This window comes from Leiobunum rupestre, chromosome 4 (genome assembly GCF_980474605.1).
Source record: "Leiobunum rupestre chromosome 4, qqLeiRupe1.1.hap1, whole genome shotgun sequence".
Taxonomy (NCBI): Eukaryota; Metazoa; Arthropoda; class Arachnida; order Opiliones; family Sclerosomatidae; genus Leiobunum; species Leiobunum rupestre.
Window position 1 is genome coordinate 50,210,815 of NC_143387.1, and position 16,039 is coordinate 50,226,853.

General features: G+C 38.1%; 1 protein-coding gene across 2 annotated transcripts in view; it reads right to left on the reverse strand.

The window, feature by feature from the left end:
- Positions 1–4,359: 4,359 nt before the first annotated feature.
- LOC149948129 (sodium-dependent proline transporter-like) overlaps positions 4,360–16,039 on the reverse strand; it is a 40,499-nt gene continuing 28,819 nt past the window's right edge. The window contains exons 2-12 of one of the 2 annotated variants that reach the window (XM_090173000.1): positions 12,422–12,686; positions 12,060–12,296; positions 11,831–11,978; positions 11,331–11,598; positions 11,168–11,271; positions 10,927–11,087; positions 10,621–10,826; positions 10,454–10,553; positions 10,268–10,377; positions 6,895–7,065; positions 4,360–5,233 (exon numbers count right to left, since the gene is read on the reverse strand). In XM_090173000.1, the coding sequence (XP_090029126.1) occupies positions 5,057–5,233; positions 6,895–7,065; positions 10,268–10,377; positions 10,454–10,553; positions 10,621–10,826; positions 10,927–11,087; positions 11,168–11,271; positions 11,331–11,598; positions 11,831–11,978; positions 12,060–12,296; positions 12,422–12,686 (1,947 nt within the window). In that variant the 3' untranslated portion in view covers positions 4,360–5,056. The remainder of the gene's footprint in view (positions 5,234–6,894; positions 7,066–10,267; positions 10,378–10,453; positions 10,554–10,620; positions 10,827–10,926; positions 11,088–11,167; positions 11,272–11,330; positions 11,599–11,830; positions 11,979–12,059; positions 12,297–12,421; positions 12,687–16,039) is intronic. The other variant, XM_090173001.1, reaches the window with a different exon arrangement.

Genomic DNA, 16,039 nt, shown 5'->3' on the forward strand with positions numbered 1-16,039 from the left:
CACTCTCTTTCGTATTGACTAGACTGTTTTTTTTTGCGTAGAAAGTTTAAAGGAATACTGCTCCCAGATATGTCATTACCAACTTATTTTATTAAGCGTAGCTCGAAGTTGATCGTAAACATCCCAACTGCTAGCGAAAAGTATTCACCAGTTGTTGTTCAGATTGATGAAGAGAATGGGTGCTTAAATAAAACATCTTCAATAAAATTGCCAAGAACTAATATTTCCGAAAGCCAGGACCCGCAAGTTACAGTTTATATAGTGGTCCTTGAAATTATGGAAACTTTTCACCCTTACGGTATGAAACCAGTATTTCCTTAAGTTTTGACCAGGTAGATTTTTTTGGCATATTAAGACTTACAAAGGAGACGACCCAAGGTGTAACGCACCGATTTGGTTCAAACTCGGGGGTTTGGTAGACCTTCATGTTACTTGAGAAACCCTAAAGGGAATTTATTCAATGGGCAACCGTTTTGCCATGGCAACCAAAAAATGTGCACCCCCTGTAAAAAAATTAAATTTTTGAAAAGGCTTAAAATAGAAAATAAAAATAAAAAAATAATGAAAAAGTTTGAAATTGATTAAATTTTTACAGGGGGGAAATTTCCATTTTGTGTTGTCTAAAACATTTTTTGGTTGCCATGGGAAATCGGTTGCCTATTGAATAAATTCCCTTTAGGGTTTTTCAAGTTACATGAAGGTCTACTAAACCCCCGAGTTTGAACAAAATCGGTGCGTTACACTTTGGTCGTCTCCTTGTTAGTACAAACACGACATTCTGTTTACAGGTGAATAGTTTCCATTATTTCAACAAGCACTATATAAACAATACCTTGCGGGTCCTATCTCTGGTAAATATTACTTCTTGGCGATTTCCTGTGAGGATCATTTATTTAAGCGCCGATTGCACAATTTGGAGATAAACATTTCGCTCAGATTTTTACGCGGACTCTTGACAAGACACTAGCGACATCTAATTTCACTATCGTCAAATAAAATAATAGTATAATAAAAAGTCGGAAAATTTCTAGCTAATAAACTAAATTAACATTAATGTTATACACTTAGATGAATTTGCCTTTTTTATTATTTCCTAGAAATTAGGTTATTTCGGCCACGGTTTAGCAGATTTTGCACTTTGCCATCACGAAAATCGAACAGCTCCACCCTCCTCGGGATGCTCATATCCTGCGATTTTTCCAGATCTGCTGTGGTTTCATTATACAACAATGCAATTGATAGAACTCACCTTCCTATTTAACTTCATCATCTTGTTTAATAACTTGGGCTCAGTAACTTACAATATTAATAACCAAATAGCATATGAATTTTGTTTTGTAAAGGCGCAGATATTTCAAATAATTCGTGACGAATTTCAAAACCAAAAATTGACTTTATTAATAATAGTTCTTTTTCCTCAACAATTCAGCTTCTTTCTGCCTTTCGTCTACCGATAACAACCTACAACGATTCTTCTACACACCATTTCCGATAAAATACCTTCGCATCTCTAGCTCATTCTTGAAGCTCGCCTCCTCTATAACTTATTATATCGACAATTATAACAAATTTGAGAGATTCCGAAATCCAGAAAATAACTCCTCTTATTTTTTACAATTCCAAAAATATTATCAAAATAATTTGTAAATTAATAACAGCTTAATTATGACTAGTTTACAACTAGGAATTTGATTGGCTAACCAAAGAGAATGAAATGAGGGAGTAGTATGACCCGGCCAGTTATTTTCACCCTAATAGGTTTTACATCTCTCCAATCCAGCCATACTACAAATCCTACTCCTTGTTAAAATTATCCTCCGGTGAACCAACAAAAAACGTATACAATATAATAACGAACTAAATGATTAAAAAGTTTCCAAAATAAAGTTTATGGAAAATTAATTTAACACTGAAAAAAAGGTCAACAAATATTTAAATAATATTATCAGTTTTATTGTGTAAGCGACTAGCACCTTTTATTTGTCTATCAATAACAAAGGTAAATAAAAATATTTGGGCATAGTGCAATCTAAAGAAATTGCGTGAAATACCGTATTATTGGAAATTCGTCCGCTGTAGTGGAACTTTCAAGAATATTAATTATTTTTTCGCAACTTGTTTTGATCGCCATATGTCATTTTTTCCAATGAAATTATTCAATGACATTATTACGCTCATGTTATACTGTATTTTGTTTAAGATATTGTTTTTGTTAACCTTTTTTTGAAACATGGACTAACCGTTTTAAATTAACATAAATCTATTACGAAGGTAAGATTTGGAAGATATTATTGCTTATTTTAAACCGTTACTGAGTTAAAAGTAATTAACTACCTAATTAAAAATTTCGCGGGTTAGTCCAAGTTACGTGCTAAACTTTCCTAACAGCTCATTTCAAAAATATTTTTTTTGTCATCTATAATTTAAATACTTTTTTTTTAAAGTTAATCACATTTTTGTTCGTAAAACAAAATATAAATACACATTTCCTTATTAAAAACCAATAGTCGAGAAGAAGATTTACAAACGTACGGGATTAGAAATAGTTTCCACAAAATTTATTTTTATAAACGTTGTTCAGTGTTCTAAACTTAATAGAAAAATTTCCAACTCCGCGCCATTTCAATTTCAAATCGATTAGGGAGCTACAATTTAAAAATTCGACAATTGGTTTTTAAATCTTTCAATTTTTATCCAGGCACATAGCTCGTTTTTAAACTTTTTTTCCCATTCAAATATTTTGCTTTTCATCTTTTCTTTTGCATCTGGAAGCCATTCATTGTATATTTTTTCCTAATTATTTGTTATAATTTAAATTTTATATAAATAGTCTAGAACAGAAAAGTAAAAATTTTTACACTGAGTAAACTATATTAACCTCGAGAAAAGATACAAATTTATACGGAGTATTCTTTTTTTTCAACTATTATACAGATAATTATATTTTAATGTTTTAAAAAATGTTCATAAAGTTGTTTTTATAAATAAATATTTACTCAGTTTAGGTTAATTATAATTAAAATAATTAAATTTAAATGGGCAAGCGCCAGTTCAAAATCGTTATGGCTGAATTACTCCTAACTGTAAGAGAGGTTTGCGATACCAAATACCGACTCAACCATTGAGGTACCATTAAAGTACCATTGAAGTACCATTGAGGTACGATTTTAAAACGCACGCGGCCCATTTTCAGTACTAAGCATTAAGTTGTCAACCACTAGTACTCTTATGATGGTTAATTTAACTACAATCCTAAAACTAATAGTTTGAGAAATTATTCTGTCTTTTTTTTTCATTATCATGTATCTACAAAATTGACACTTTTTATATACAAGACACCTACTCACTGAGTGTTTTGACGTTCCCTCGAACTAAAGGGCCCTGCAAATACATTCGCCGATCAACAACAGATGGCGCTTTACACCATATTTTACTCGCTCCTAATCTAAGACGTGGACCAATAATCAAAGGGGACTGGCGGTTACCGAGGGGAATTTTTTGGACAAGATTAGCGTGGCCTAAATCGGTAGGCTCTCCGCTATCGAGTCAATTCCAGAACTCCGCCCAATTATCGTTCATAAAGTGACCACGACGACTTCAAGTGCGTACTATAATGTGGCGTGATTGCCAGTAACGAAGGCGTTCTTTTCGGGACTAGTCCCCTCGGATGGTTGGTCCACGGCGAAGGGGTGTTCTGTTATTTTAGCCGCGGAGGCCCGAGAACGTTTTGAGATTAATGTAACTTACACTATTTACAAGCTTTTATTATAAATGGCATGCTTAGTTTATCATTTGGTGGGTGATATTTAATGATGTCATTTTTAAGTAGGTATTAATGGTATCATCTCCCCGCTTAAAATTCTGTAAATATTACAGATAAAACTGAAAAGGTTTTTACTCTGCTAGTAACTTTTCAACATATAGGTTTTATTGAACGTTTTATATATTTATATTTTTATCAATGTAGTTAATTGATTACTGTATAGCCTTTATATCGGTAGCTAGAAACATATTTTGGGACGCAAAAATGGTGGTCGCCATTATTTGAAATATATTAAAAATATTAGATAGCTTTATAAAAAGTCTTATACTACACGAAATTATTTCAACAGAAAACTTCAGCTAGCCCGCGGTAACTTTTCATAATTAATTTCGTGATAAATGATTTAATGTAGCTGATTTTCTGAACCTCCGAAAGAGATTTTTTTAATAGTAGTTTTATCGTATTTTTAAGCTGAATGTTTCTATAAGCTAATTTTGGGCTTAGACCACCTATTTAGTCAAAATTTATTTCAATTTGAATTTTCTAAATTTAATAAATTTTAAATTATTATTATTACGCTCTTTAATTTAATTTTAACTAGAGTAAAAGATTACCTAAATGGTATTACGCAATTAAACTTAATTTAAATTTTTATCACATTTTACGTAATCTAGTGAATAATTTGGGTTAATTTAAAAGACCTTTTAATAAAGAACTAAAATACGTTTAGGTGGTCAGAGCGCAAAAATATGCTGTTTACTATAATTAAAACACAATTATTAAAATTCAAACTAAGGAGTCCGTACATATTTTAGACTAACCATATCGTAATCTAAATCGTGAGTGCGTCTTTATTCGTTCTATATTGTAGAGACTTTTGTAGAGAGCCCCTACATATTCATATTATTGACGAAATAAAATTTGTGACATGCTAAAAAGTTGGAATGTGTCGTGAAAGCGGGGTTTGTAGATATTGTGTGCAGTAAAGATACGGTTACGTTTTTCAAATTCTAACACAGTAAGAACCTCTTTTTTTCTGGTCGCGACTTTACGTGTACGTTTCAGTTTTTGCGAATGGCCAGTTTCGTCAAGGTCACGAGGGTTTGACCTTGATACGCGAGGATGCTGGCTCGCAATACGTATCGCGGCACTTCGCGAAGAGTCGGTGAAGAGAGTGTCTCGAACGGAAGTCTTTCTTGGGTGTCGGCGGGCGCGACCCCCGGCCCATAGATGGCGTCGTAGTCTGTTTCTCAGTCAAAGGCGGGTGATCGGGGGTCGGTCCTTCTCGCCCTTTCAAATGGCGGTTTCGAACGTGTAGGTCACGTTGAAGGAAGGATTGTCGAAAGAGTTTTCTCGAATGATGTTTCCGTTAACGCTGCCGGCGTCGTCGTCACCAGCGGCGTCCGCCGGCTTGAAATCCTTGTGGCCACGACCCCAAGCGTCCGTCGGTTGAAGCAACAGTTTCACACGCTTACAAAGAAAACGATCAATGAGTGTTTTGTACCTCAAAGGAAACGATCACCATCGTTTACGTGAACGAAATGAATTAAATACTGCACAACGGTAAATAGTGGTAAATGTGGTAAATAATAGTAAATGTGGTAACTAATGGTAAATGTGGTAACTAATGGTAAATTCGGTAAATAATGGTACATGTGGTAACTAATGGTAAATGTGGTAAATAATGGTAAATGTAGAAATAATGGTACATTTGGTAAATAATGGTACATGTGGTAACTAATGGTAAATTTGGTAACTAATGGTAAATGTGGTAAATGTGGTAAATAATGGTGCATGTGGTATCTAATGGTAAATGTGGTAACTAATGGTAATTGTGGTAAATAATGGTAAATGTGGTAAATAATGGTAAATGTGGTAAATAATAGTAAATGTGGTAACTAATGGTAAATGTGTTAAATAATGGTAAATGTGGTAAATTAATGGTACATGTGGTAAATAATGAAAAATGTGGTAAATAATGGTAAATAATGGTACATGTGGTAAATAATGGTAAATGTGGTAAATAGTGGTAAATAATGGTAAATAATGGTAAATGTGGTAAATAATGGTAAATGTGGTAAATAATGGTAAATAATGGTAAATGTGGTAAATGTGGTAAATAATGGTAAATAATGGTAAATGTGGTAAATGTGGTAAATATGGTAATCAAGAAAATCTCTATTTTCATTACTGTACAAGTCTAAGTTGTTTGTGGTAAGTCCAATATGTTAATGATTATTATTAAAAAAAGGTAAACTTCGTTTTATTGCATATTTAATTAAAATCAATGATATTTACAGTGATTTGTCTAACTGGTTTCGAAATTCCTGATGATGAGATGCTAGGAATTTCGAAACCGGTTAGACAAATCACTATAAATATCATTGATTTTAATTAAATATGCAAATATAACGAAGTTTACCTTTTTTTAATAATACTCTACAAGTCTGTTCTAAATCTGAATGGTTTTATCTCCATAATAAATGATAGAAACTTGCGTTGTAAAGTTACGTGTCGAAACCATTATTTTGACGCTGTAAAAATCAACTACATCGCAATCACGCGTGAAGTACAATTTATATTGTCCCCCTGGTCTTCACGTTTAAGGGGGAAGAATACAATAAAAGTCTCTTTTTCGTTCAAGCTGAACGTTTCTGTTTTAGCAATTACATAATTGAAGTATATTTTTCTTATTAGGCTGAACCTTCCTCTAGTGCTTAAAATAATTTTGATAATTATAATATTATTAGTTCACGAGATATAAGGTCCTAACTAAAGGGTAGTTTGGGCGCTTGCCCAACATGTTTAGCTCCGGGGGTCCGAGTTAAAACGTAATAACTTAATTACTTTTAAATTTAAAATTGTCAAAATTATTTTAAGCACTAAACAAGAGGCTGTTCTACACTTAAATATTAATTTTATAAGTTAAAATACAAAATTAAAATAGTTCAGCTTGAAATAGCGCGAAAGTAGACAATGGCCATTGTAGTCTTCCCAAACTACGATTAAAGGTTCCGAGAGCCTGAAAAAACCCGCTTAGCATAAAAAGCAAGAAAATAACAGCTTAGTCTATGATCCAAACAAATTGCTCTTGAGGGGATTATCGATAAAAAAGGCATTTTTTTCCTGACCTCTAATAACGAACCCTTCCTTAATGAGAAGATCTTGTAGATCATCATTAGTAGGATAACAGATACCGGTATCATGGCAATTACCCAGCCGACGACATTGGCCCACGTTGGGTAGATGTACTCGCCGCTCTTGGCCGGTGTATACTGCACCCAGTTGAAGATCAGGATGAACTGAACATGCAAACATCATTGATTTAGAAAAACAATTACAAACTATACAATGTTTTGTATGAGGATATTGTACCGGTGTGCGATATCTCCAATTACGTTTTTTATAGTTATTCGTCAAATGACTATAGAACGGATTATTTACACACAGATATTCAGCATCGTATTGAAAACGAAAATAACCAGCCTGTATACCTTAACGGAAGTTTATAATATACTAGCTCCCTATGAGTTAGAACAGGAATCCATACCTTTACTCGGAATGCTTATCCTGCCGTATCGCGTATGGTAAGATCACTCTGACGGCTTTGGCCCCTCCTACGAGAGAAAAATCCCCTCTGCGCGCGCTCCCCTCTCACGTTGTTGTTTGTTAAGTTAACGTAGTGACGTCAAAAAAACCGTCAGCCACATCGAGACGAAAATCTACCGCGATAAGCGTTCCAAGTAGACGTATGGATTCCTGGTTTGAATCGTATATAGGCTGCGCGTTAACAGCGATTTCGCCCAAGACGTCGAAGTCGCGGCGTGTCGCCATCTGATGGCGAAAAATCGAAATAAGAGATTGTCTGTGAAATCCGGTGTCGTTTCCACGATGGGTTCGAAGCTAGTTGTCGGGCTATAAATTCTGACACACTGTCGCGAAGAGATATGCTTTAAGCTACGAATATTTTACATACCTGTTCATATTGAAATGATTAAAATTTATATCAAAATGTTGGCACATTTTAGTGGTTTCGGTTAAATTTACCCCAAATCAAAGATTTCGTCAGCCAACAAACCCATCGCGGTCCGTGTCATATTTAACTTCGCGCGTTTCTGTTCGTCTCGTATACATGGATATATCCGTTTCCGCTATCGACGGAAGTGGAAGAAGCTAAAAAGATAGGGCAAAAAGTCGCCGCAGGGAGTCGCGTATACCGGTTCTGTTTTTTTATGGGAGAAATCGCTGCTAACGTTAGATTAGTGGCTGATTCTAACTTATAGGGAGCTAGTATATTATAAACTTATGACTTTAATTCATTAATTGACTGAGCTAAGCAAAGCCTATCACGAGACTCGAAACCTTTTTTGTCTGTGTGTAAGTGGTTATTCCGAAATTTGTTCTTTCAATCTGCATTTTCTTCTTTACATCGAGACTTTTTTAAATAATCAATATATTGACATTTTGTTCTTTTGAAACGTGTTAATTAGATATCTAAATTAGCGTCCCAGAGTTCTTCGTCTTACCGAAAAGAAAACTTGAGCAACTCTAATCACTGTCTATCTACCTAAAATTAATTATCACATATGTTTCTAAACTATGAGACAGGCTCGCAATTTACAAATATTAATGGTTAACAGGTTTTTAAAGATGTTATTCTACACTTTAAATAGCATTTTCCCTTTCAGGGTGTTTATTTACACTGTTTGGGGTGCTTTTGTCTTTCGTTTTGGTGCCTTAATTACACCGTTTGTGGTGTTAGGCTACTGCCTTGAAAGTGTTAGGCTACTCCCTTGAAAGTGTTAGGCTACTCCCTTTAAAGTGTTAGGCTACTCCCTTTAAAGTGTTAGGCTACTCCCTTTAAAGTGTTAGGCTACTCCCTTTAAAGTGTTAGGCTACTCCCTTGAAAGTGTTAGGCTACTCCCTTGTAAGTGTTAGGCTATTCCCTTTAAAGTGTTGGGCTACTGCCTTGAAAGTGTTGGGCTACTGCCTTGAAAGTGATAGGCTACTCCCTTGAAAGTGTTAGGCTACTCCCTTTAAAGTGATAGGCTACTCCCTTGAAAGTATTAGGCTACTCCCTTGATAGTGTTAGGCTACTCCCTTGATAGTGTTAGGCTACTCCCTTGATAGTGTTAGGCTACTCCCTTGATAGTGTTAGGCTACTCCCTTGATAGTGTTAGGCTACTCCCTTGATAGTGTTAGGCTTCTCCCTTGATAGTGTTAGGCTACTCCCTTGAAAGTGTTAGGCTACTCCCTTTAAAGTGATAGGCTACTCCCTTGAAAGTGTTAGGCTACTCCCTTTAAAGTGATAGGCTACTCCCTTGAAAGTGTTAGGCTACTCCCTTGGAAGTGTTAGGCTACTCCCTTGAAAGTGTTAGGCTACTCCCTTTAAAGTGATAGGCTACTCCCTTGGAAGTGTTAGGCTACTCCCTTTAAAGTGATAGGCTACTCCCTTGGAAGTGTTAGGCTACTCCCTTTAAAGTGTTAGGCTACTCCCTTGAAAGTGTTAGGCTACTCCCTTGTAAGTGTTAGGCTATTCCCTTTAAAGTGTTGGGCTACTGCCTTGAAAGTGTTGGGCTACTGCCTTGAAAGTGATAGGCTACTCCCTTGAAAGTGTTAGGCTACTCCCTTGAAAGTGTTAGGCTACTCCCTTTAAAGTGATAGGCTACTCCCTTGAAAGTGTTAGGCTACTCCCTTGAAAGTGTTAGGCTACTCCCTTTAAAGTGATAGGCTACTCCCTTGGAAGTGTTAGGCTACTCCCTTGAAAGTGTTAGGCTACTCCCTTGTAAGTGTTAGGCTACTCCCTTTAAAGTGTTGGGCTACTGCCTTGAAAGTGTTGGGCTACTGCCTTGAAAGTGTTGGGCTACTGCCTTGAAAGTGTTAGGCTACTCACTTTAAAGTGTTAGGCTACTCCCTTTAAAGTGATAGGCTACTCCCTTTAAAGTGATAGGCTACTCCCTTTAAAGTGATAGGCTACTCCCTTTAAAGTGTTAGGCTACTCCCTTGAAAGTGTTAGGCTACTCCCTTTAAAGTGATAGGCTACTCCCTTGAAAGTATTAGGCTACTCCCTTGATAGTGTTAGGCTACTCCCTTGATAGTGTTAGGCTACTCCCTTGATAGTGTTAGGCTACTCCCTTGATAGTGTTAGGCTACTCCCTTGATAGTGTTAGGCTACTCCCTTGATAGTGTTAGGCTTCTCCCTTGATAGTGTTAGGCTACTCCCTTGAAAGTGTTAGGCTACTCCCTTTAAAGTGATAGGCTACTCCCTTGAAAGTGTTAGGCTTCTCCCTTGAAAGTGTTAGGCTACTCCCTTGAAAGTGTTAGGCTACTCCCTTGAAAGTGTTAGGCTACTCTCTTTAAAGTTTTAAACTACTGCCTTAAGGGAGCTACACCCTACCAAATTTACGGTGTAATATAACACCGTTTTAAATTTGGGACAAGAAAAATACCTTAAAAGAGTGTTTTCTATATATTTTAGACCCTTAATATACCATTAGATCTTACCAATAGCGTAGATGGAGTTAAGTACTTCCACATGTACATCCAGAAACACGTCCAAGCGTAGGACCTGGATCCGATCATTTTTTCGATATCACGTAGGAATCTATCCGCCCCTGTTAAAACGACAAAAGCCATCGCTTCAGAACGAGTTTCAAATTGACAAAAATTTCCCGCCGAAGAAGCGTTTACCGTAGTTCCAGGAGATCAGCGTACACTCGGCAATCGCGATCAGCAAGACTGAGAAGTTGGCGGCGTATTTGTCGAAAATCTCCAACCAAAACACTCCGCTCTGCGAAATCAAAACCCCAAATGAGCTTCGAAATATTTGAAAAAAAGATTTGTCTCGGCTGTCTTACGTTCGTAGTGAAAATGAGTCCGCCCAAGTATCCGAAGATGCAGACAGCCATCACCACCCACAACTTGACTTCTCTCAAACCGGGGAATCGATCCAAAATGGCCGTGGTGACCGTCTCGAGGAGAGCGAACTGGCTGTCCAAGCCCAGCGTCAAGAGCATGAAGAAGAACAGGAAGGCCCAAAGAGGGGCGATGGGCAGCCGCGCCACTAATTAAGATTAGGTCACCACTACGTTAATTATCGACAATAACAAAAGGACGTGACGCGACGAATAGCCGTATGTCTGATTCGCCAGGATTAAACTCACCCACTTCGGGGTAGACGATAAAGGCCAACCCGGCCCCTTGGTCGACGACTTTGTCGACGTCAACGTGGAGCTCGTGCGCTAGGTAACCAATCACGGAGAAGATGACGAAACCGGCGAAGATACTCGTCAGGATGTTACTGACGGACACGATCAAGGCGTCCCTAACGAGACATTCCAATTTCAATACGCCTTTTAACGGAGGATAATTCCACGAATACATTCACTACCAATAATCAATTACTTGTAGCAATTATTATGAAACTTGTTGTACGATGAAAGTGTGATGAGGCCTCCCCAGGCGGGACTCAGAGCGAAGAAGATTTGAACGGCCGCGTCTCCCCACACCTAGTGGAGGAACGGAACGAAGGTTGGAAAGGCTTAGACTGACTTCCTCAACAACTTACCTGAGCGGTCCCTAGTCGACTCCAAGTGGGAGTGACGTAGAACAGAATGCCCTCCCTGGCTCCTGGCAAGGTGACTCCTCGGAAGAATAAGATGACCAGCACGACGTACGGGAAGAGGGCCGTGAAGTAGACCACTTTCCCAGAAGATTGGACGCCTTTGCTGAGGCAGAGAAAGACGATGATCCAAGCCAAGAGCAAACACAAGGCCAATGACCATCGGATCTCGCCCGTTTCGTTTATACCGGAAGACTGGCCAAGAACGTAGTGACTGTGGAGAGGAAATTTTACTATTCATTAGATAGGTAAGCGACGCGCTTTATACGCGGGAGTGACGAAAAGAATGCCAGTGACTGATAGGAAAGTTGGCGCGTCATCCTAGCGATCTAAGATACAAGTTCCTAGAGCCGAGATCAAGGTAAGAGTCGGAGAAACATTCGACGCCAACATTTTCTCGCATTCTTCGCGTCGCTCGGAGGTTTCACGAATGAACGGAGACGTACAGAAAATATTCGTCGGCCGGTGTCTTTTTGGTAATGTTGGTAGTGTTGAGCTTGGCGATGTTGGGCGAATCGGCAGCCCAACATGTGCGATTGTAATACGTACCGTTGGTTTTTTGGCATTCGTCGGCGCGCTGGTACGAGAAACAATCTGAAAGACGAACGAATTGAAACCGAATTAAAAATACCTTTTTAATTTTGCGGGGAGGAAAAATGGGAAAGGAAATCTTACGTTCGGTGCTCCATTCCGGGTCGCAGTCTTCCCAGGGAAGATGGCTCTGCCAGGAAGCGAACATGTAGAAGAGCGTCCAGGCGATGATCATGTTGTAATAGAGCATCACGATGCCGGACACGAGGATCATCCCGTAACCGATTCCTTGGAAGAGTGGACAGAATCTTTCGAAGATGGCCAAAGGCCCTAAACTGGCAAACTGACCGAAAGATAGTTCCATGAACATCAGAGGTAACCCTGCGTTGTACGGGTCGAAGAAAACGTTACAAAACTAGGACGCTTCGTGATTTTGCTTGTTCAGGAAACGACGCGCGCGTCCAGCGAAATAATAGAGCCATCGCTAGCTTAGACGGGTGACTTACCGGCGAGGAGCATCATGACGATGAAAGGGATGAGAAAGGCGCCGCCGCCGTTGGAGTAACACAGGTAGGGGAAGCGCCACACGTTGCCCAGGCCCACGCTGTAGCCCAGAAGAGACAGAATGAAGTCGAAGCGACCGGTCCAGTTCCCCCTCTCCAGAGCGTCCCCCTCGGAGCCACGGTCATCGTCGTACTCGTCGTCCGCTCCTTTGGGCGACAGAGGAACTTGACTGCTGACCCGCGGAAAGTCCTGAGCACCAACATCGTGCTATTTCGGAGAAAAACAAAACACGCCACTCTCGTTAAAATTACTACCTATAATTAATTTGAAAACAAGTCTCTTTCGTAATTAAAATCAGGTTAATTGTCACGTATGTTTCGAAACTATGAGACAGGCTCGCGATTTAAAAATATTACCGGTTACCTACACTCTTAAAAAATGGTTTATTTTCAAACCTTGAAGGGTTTTTTGTGGTCTCATATTTAACACCTTAACACGTTTATAAAGGATGTTATTCTACACCTTAAACATCATTTTTACTTTTAGGGAGTTTATTTACACTGTTTGGGGTGCTTTGTCTTCCGTTTTGGTTCCTTTATTGCACCGTTTGTGGTATAAAACTACTCCCTTCAGGGCTCTACACTACTCCCTTCAGGGCTCTACACTACTCCCTTCAGGGCTCTACACTACTCCCTTCAGGGCTCTACACTACTCCCTTCAGGGCTCTACACTACTTCCTTAAGGACTCTACACTACTCCCTTCAGGGCTCTACACTACTTTCTTAAGGGCTCTACACTACTCCCATAAGGGCTCTACAATACTCCCTTAAGGGCTCTACACTACTCCCTTCAGGGCTCTACAATACTCCCATAAGGGCTCTACACTACTCCCTTCAGGGCTCTACACTACTCCCTTCAGGGCTCTACACTACTCCCTTCAGGGCTCTACACTACTTCCTTAAGGACTCTACACTACTCCCTTCAGGGCTCTACACTACTTTCTTAAGGGCTCTACACTACTCCCATAAGGGCTCTACAATACTCCCTTAAGGGCTGTACAATACTCCCTTAAGGGCTGTACAATACTCCTTTAAGGGCTCTACAATACTCCCTTAAATGCTCTACAATACTCAATTTAAAGTGTTATACTACTCCCTTTAACTACTAACTTTAGGGTACTAATTTACTGCCTTGAGGAAGCTACACCTTACCGGGTGTTAAATCACTCTATTTGCGGTGAAATATAACACCGGTTATACACCTTTTCAAGTTTTAAATTTGCGGCAAGGAAAAATCCTTAAGTGTTTTTTTAAATATTTTAGACCCTAAAAATTTTTTTAAGAGTGTATTTCAATGGTTGTGATAAATTTTAAAATAGTCTACTTTCTTTATCGTTTTCTAATTACGGAAGAGAAGACTAAAATGACCAACAGTAATTCGATCGCGGTTACGAAATGAGTTACCACTCACCCTACATAACTAAATTATTTTTACACTTGAAATAATGGTGTAACAGATACAATCAGAGTGGCTACATTTTTGACGAAGGCACTCTGCCAAAAATCCTCTACTAAGAATTTTAAAATATTTCTCTCAACTCAGATATAATTTTCCGAGCTTCAACCCAAAGAAAATAAAGAGATGAATAGAAATTTCAGCTCAGGGCTTTTCTATGACGTATTCTTACGCGAAAGCTATAGCTTTTAAACCTCGACATAGTGTTAATGCCAATTTAAATGTACACTTTCAATATCCCCTCCTATAATGTTTGTTCTACATTAAGAATAGTATATTAAAAAGGTATTTAACTAGACTAATCCCACAAACATTTAGCGACGAGTAGATATAGAAACGCGAAATAAATTTGTAGGGGGGCTGGGAAGTGATGAAATGTTTTTAACACTCGCCAAATGCCTGCCTAGGGGGGGGGGTAACTAATAAGGCCTCGACACACAAACAAAAAGAACATTAGAAAGATGGGCACTCGCGGAGTAGTTGGGAGCACGGCCCAGAAAGACGCTCCACCGATGAAAACGAAACTATTTTTAGCCAGCGCGTCTGCGGACGAGAAACGACTGACATTCGGTGCGGATGAACCGAAGACATTATCGAATTAATTAGGGAGGCTATATAATTAAACGGACTACGCCCTGCAGAGTCGCCCGAACTGAGTCGCCCACGACTCACTGACTGATTCCGCGAGCAGAGAATAAAATCAAACAACGAAACTTCCATCCCTTTTTCCAATGAAAAAGCTTACAATAGAAATTTTACTTTAAAATATTCACGAATTCAAATATTCCATAACATTGATAAATGCTCTACGATTGAACTCTCTTCCTGTTTGTTGAATGTCACTGATAAATCCGCGTTACAATAAACTTATTTGTTTAATGGGGAAGAATACAGTAAAAGCCTCTTTTTCGTTCAAACTGAACGTTTCTGGTTTAACAATTACATAATTGAATTATCTTTTTCTTATTAGGCTGAACCTTCCTCTAGTGCTTAAAATAATTTTGATAACTCTAATATTAATAGTTAACGAGATATAAGGTCCTAACTAAAAGGGAGTTTGGGCGCTTGCCCAACTTTTTTAGCTCCGGGGGTCCAAATTAAAACGTAATAACTTAATTATTTTTAAATTTAAAATTGTCAAAATTATTTTAAGCACTAAACAAGAGGCACATAAATATTAATTAATACAAAATTACAAGTAGACAATGACCACTGTAGTCTTCCCCCTTAACAGCGACCCCTATAAAACCTTTACTAAATTTTACCAATTTTATTTCAATACGAATAACGTTGTAACTTTAACGCACCTTACGCTGTGGGTACGTAAAGATTTTATACGACTATCCGGGAAAGAATCGATATTATGAAAAAATAGGGACAGTAGACCATTTTAGGGAAGATTTTTTTAGGGAGGACGCTTAACTGGCGCCGACTTGGTCTACTCCAGAAATCAATACGTAGAAAAGAACTTCCTATAGATATACGGATGAATCCGGGGCGAAAAAAACGTCCATTAGCAGAGCTAATCAGGATATCACGGTGGACGAGGCTTACCGGACCTTTCTGGGAATGACAAAAGCTGAGGAAAAGAACTTTTTAAGATGGACTTTGCAACACAGATTCTCGCGCGAATCACTTTTAACGGACAACATCGTGATAACCCTTTCCCGAGAAGAAATGGGATGGCTTTAAGAATGGGATGTTCGGCGAAAATAAAGAAGCCAGATATAAAACGTCCTTTGTCACCAATTCTTTCATTGACGTCTGCTTTTTTCGCAATTTCAATAAAAATCAATTGCCAGATCTAAAATAAATGGGTCGAGGCGGTTCCGCTTTCCTCAATCATTTCACTCTGCGTCAGGAAAATTGCAAAATTTTCGGATTTAATAATAGTCTAGAGGTCGGGGATGATTAACTTTTATTCAATAGATAAAGCTCTCAAAATTATTCGTAAAACGTTTTGATCAAGTAATTTTATATTTCTATATTATCCGATTAATTTTTTGATAAATTTGTTAAATTAATCGGAAAACGACGTTTCTTTCGATAAAAAGCTCAAATTTTACGAATAATACATGTTTTTTTAATCGTTTTCCGAAATATTA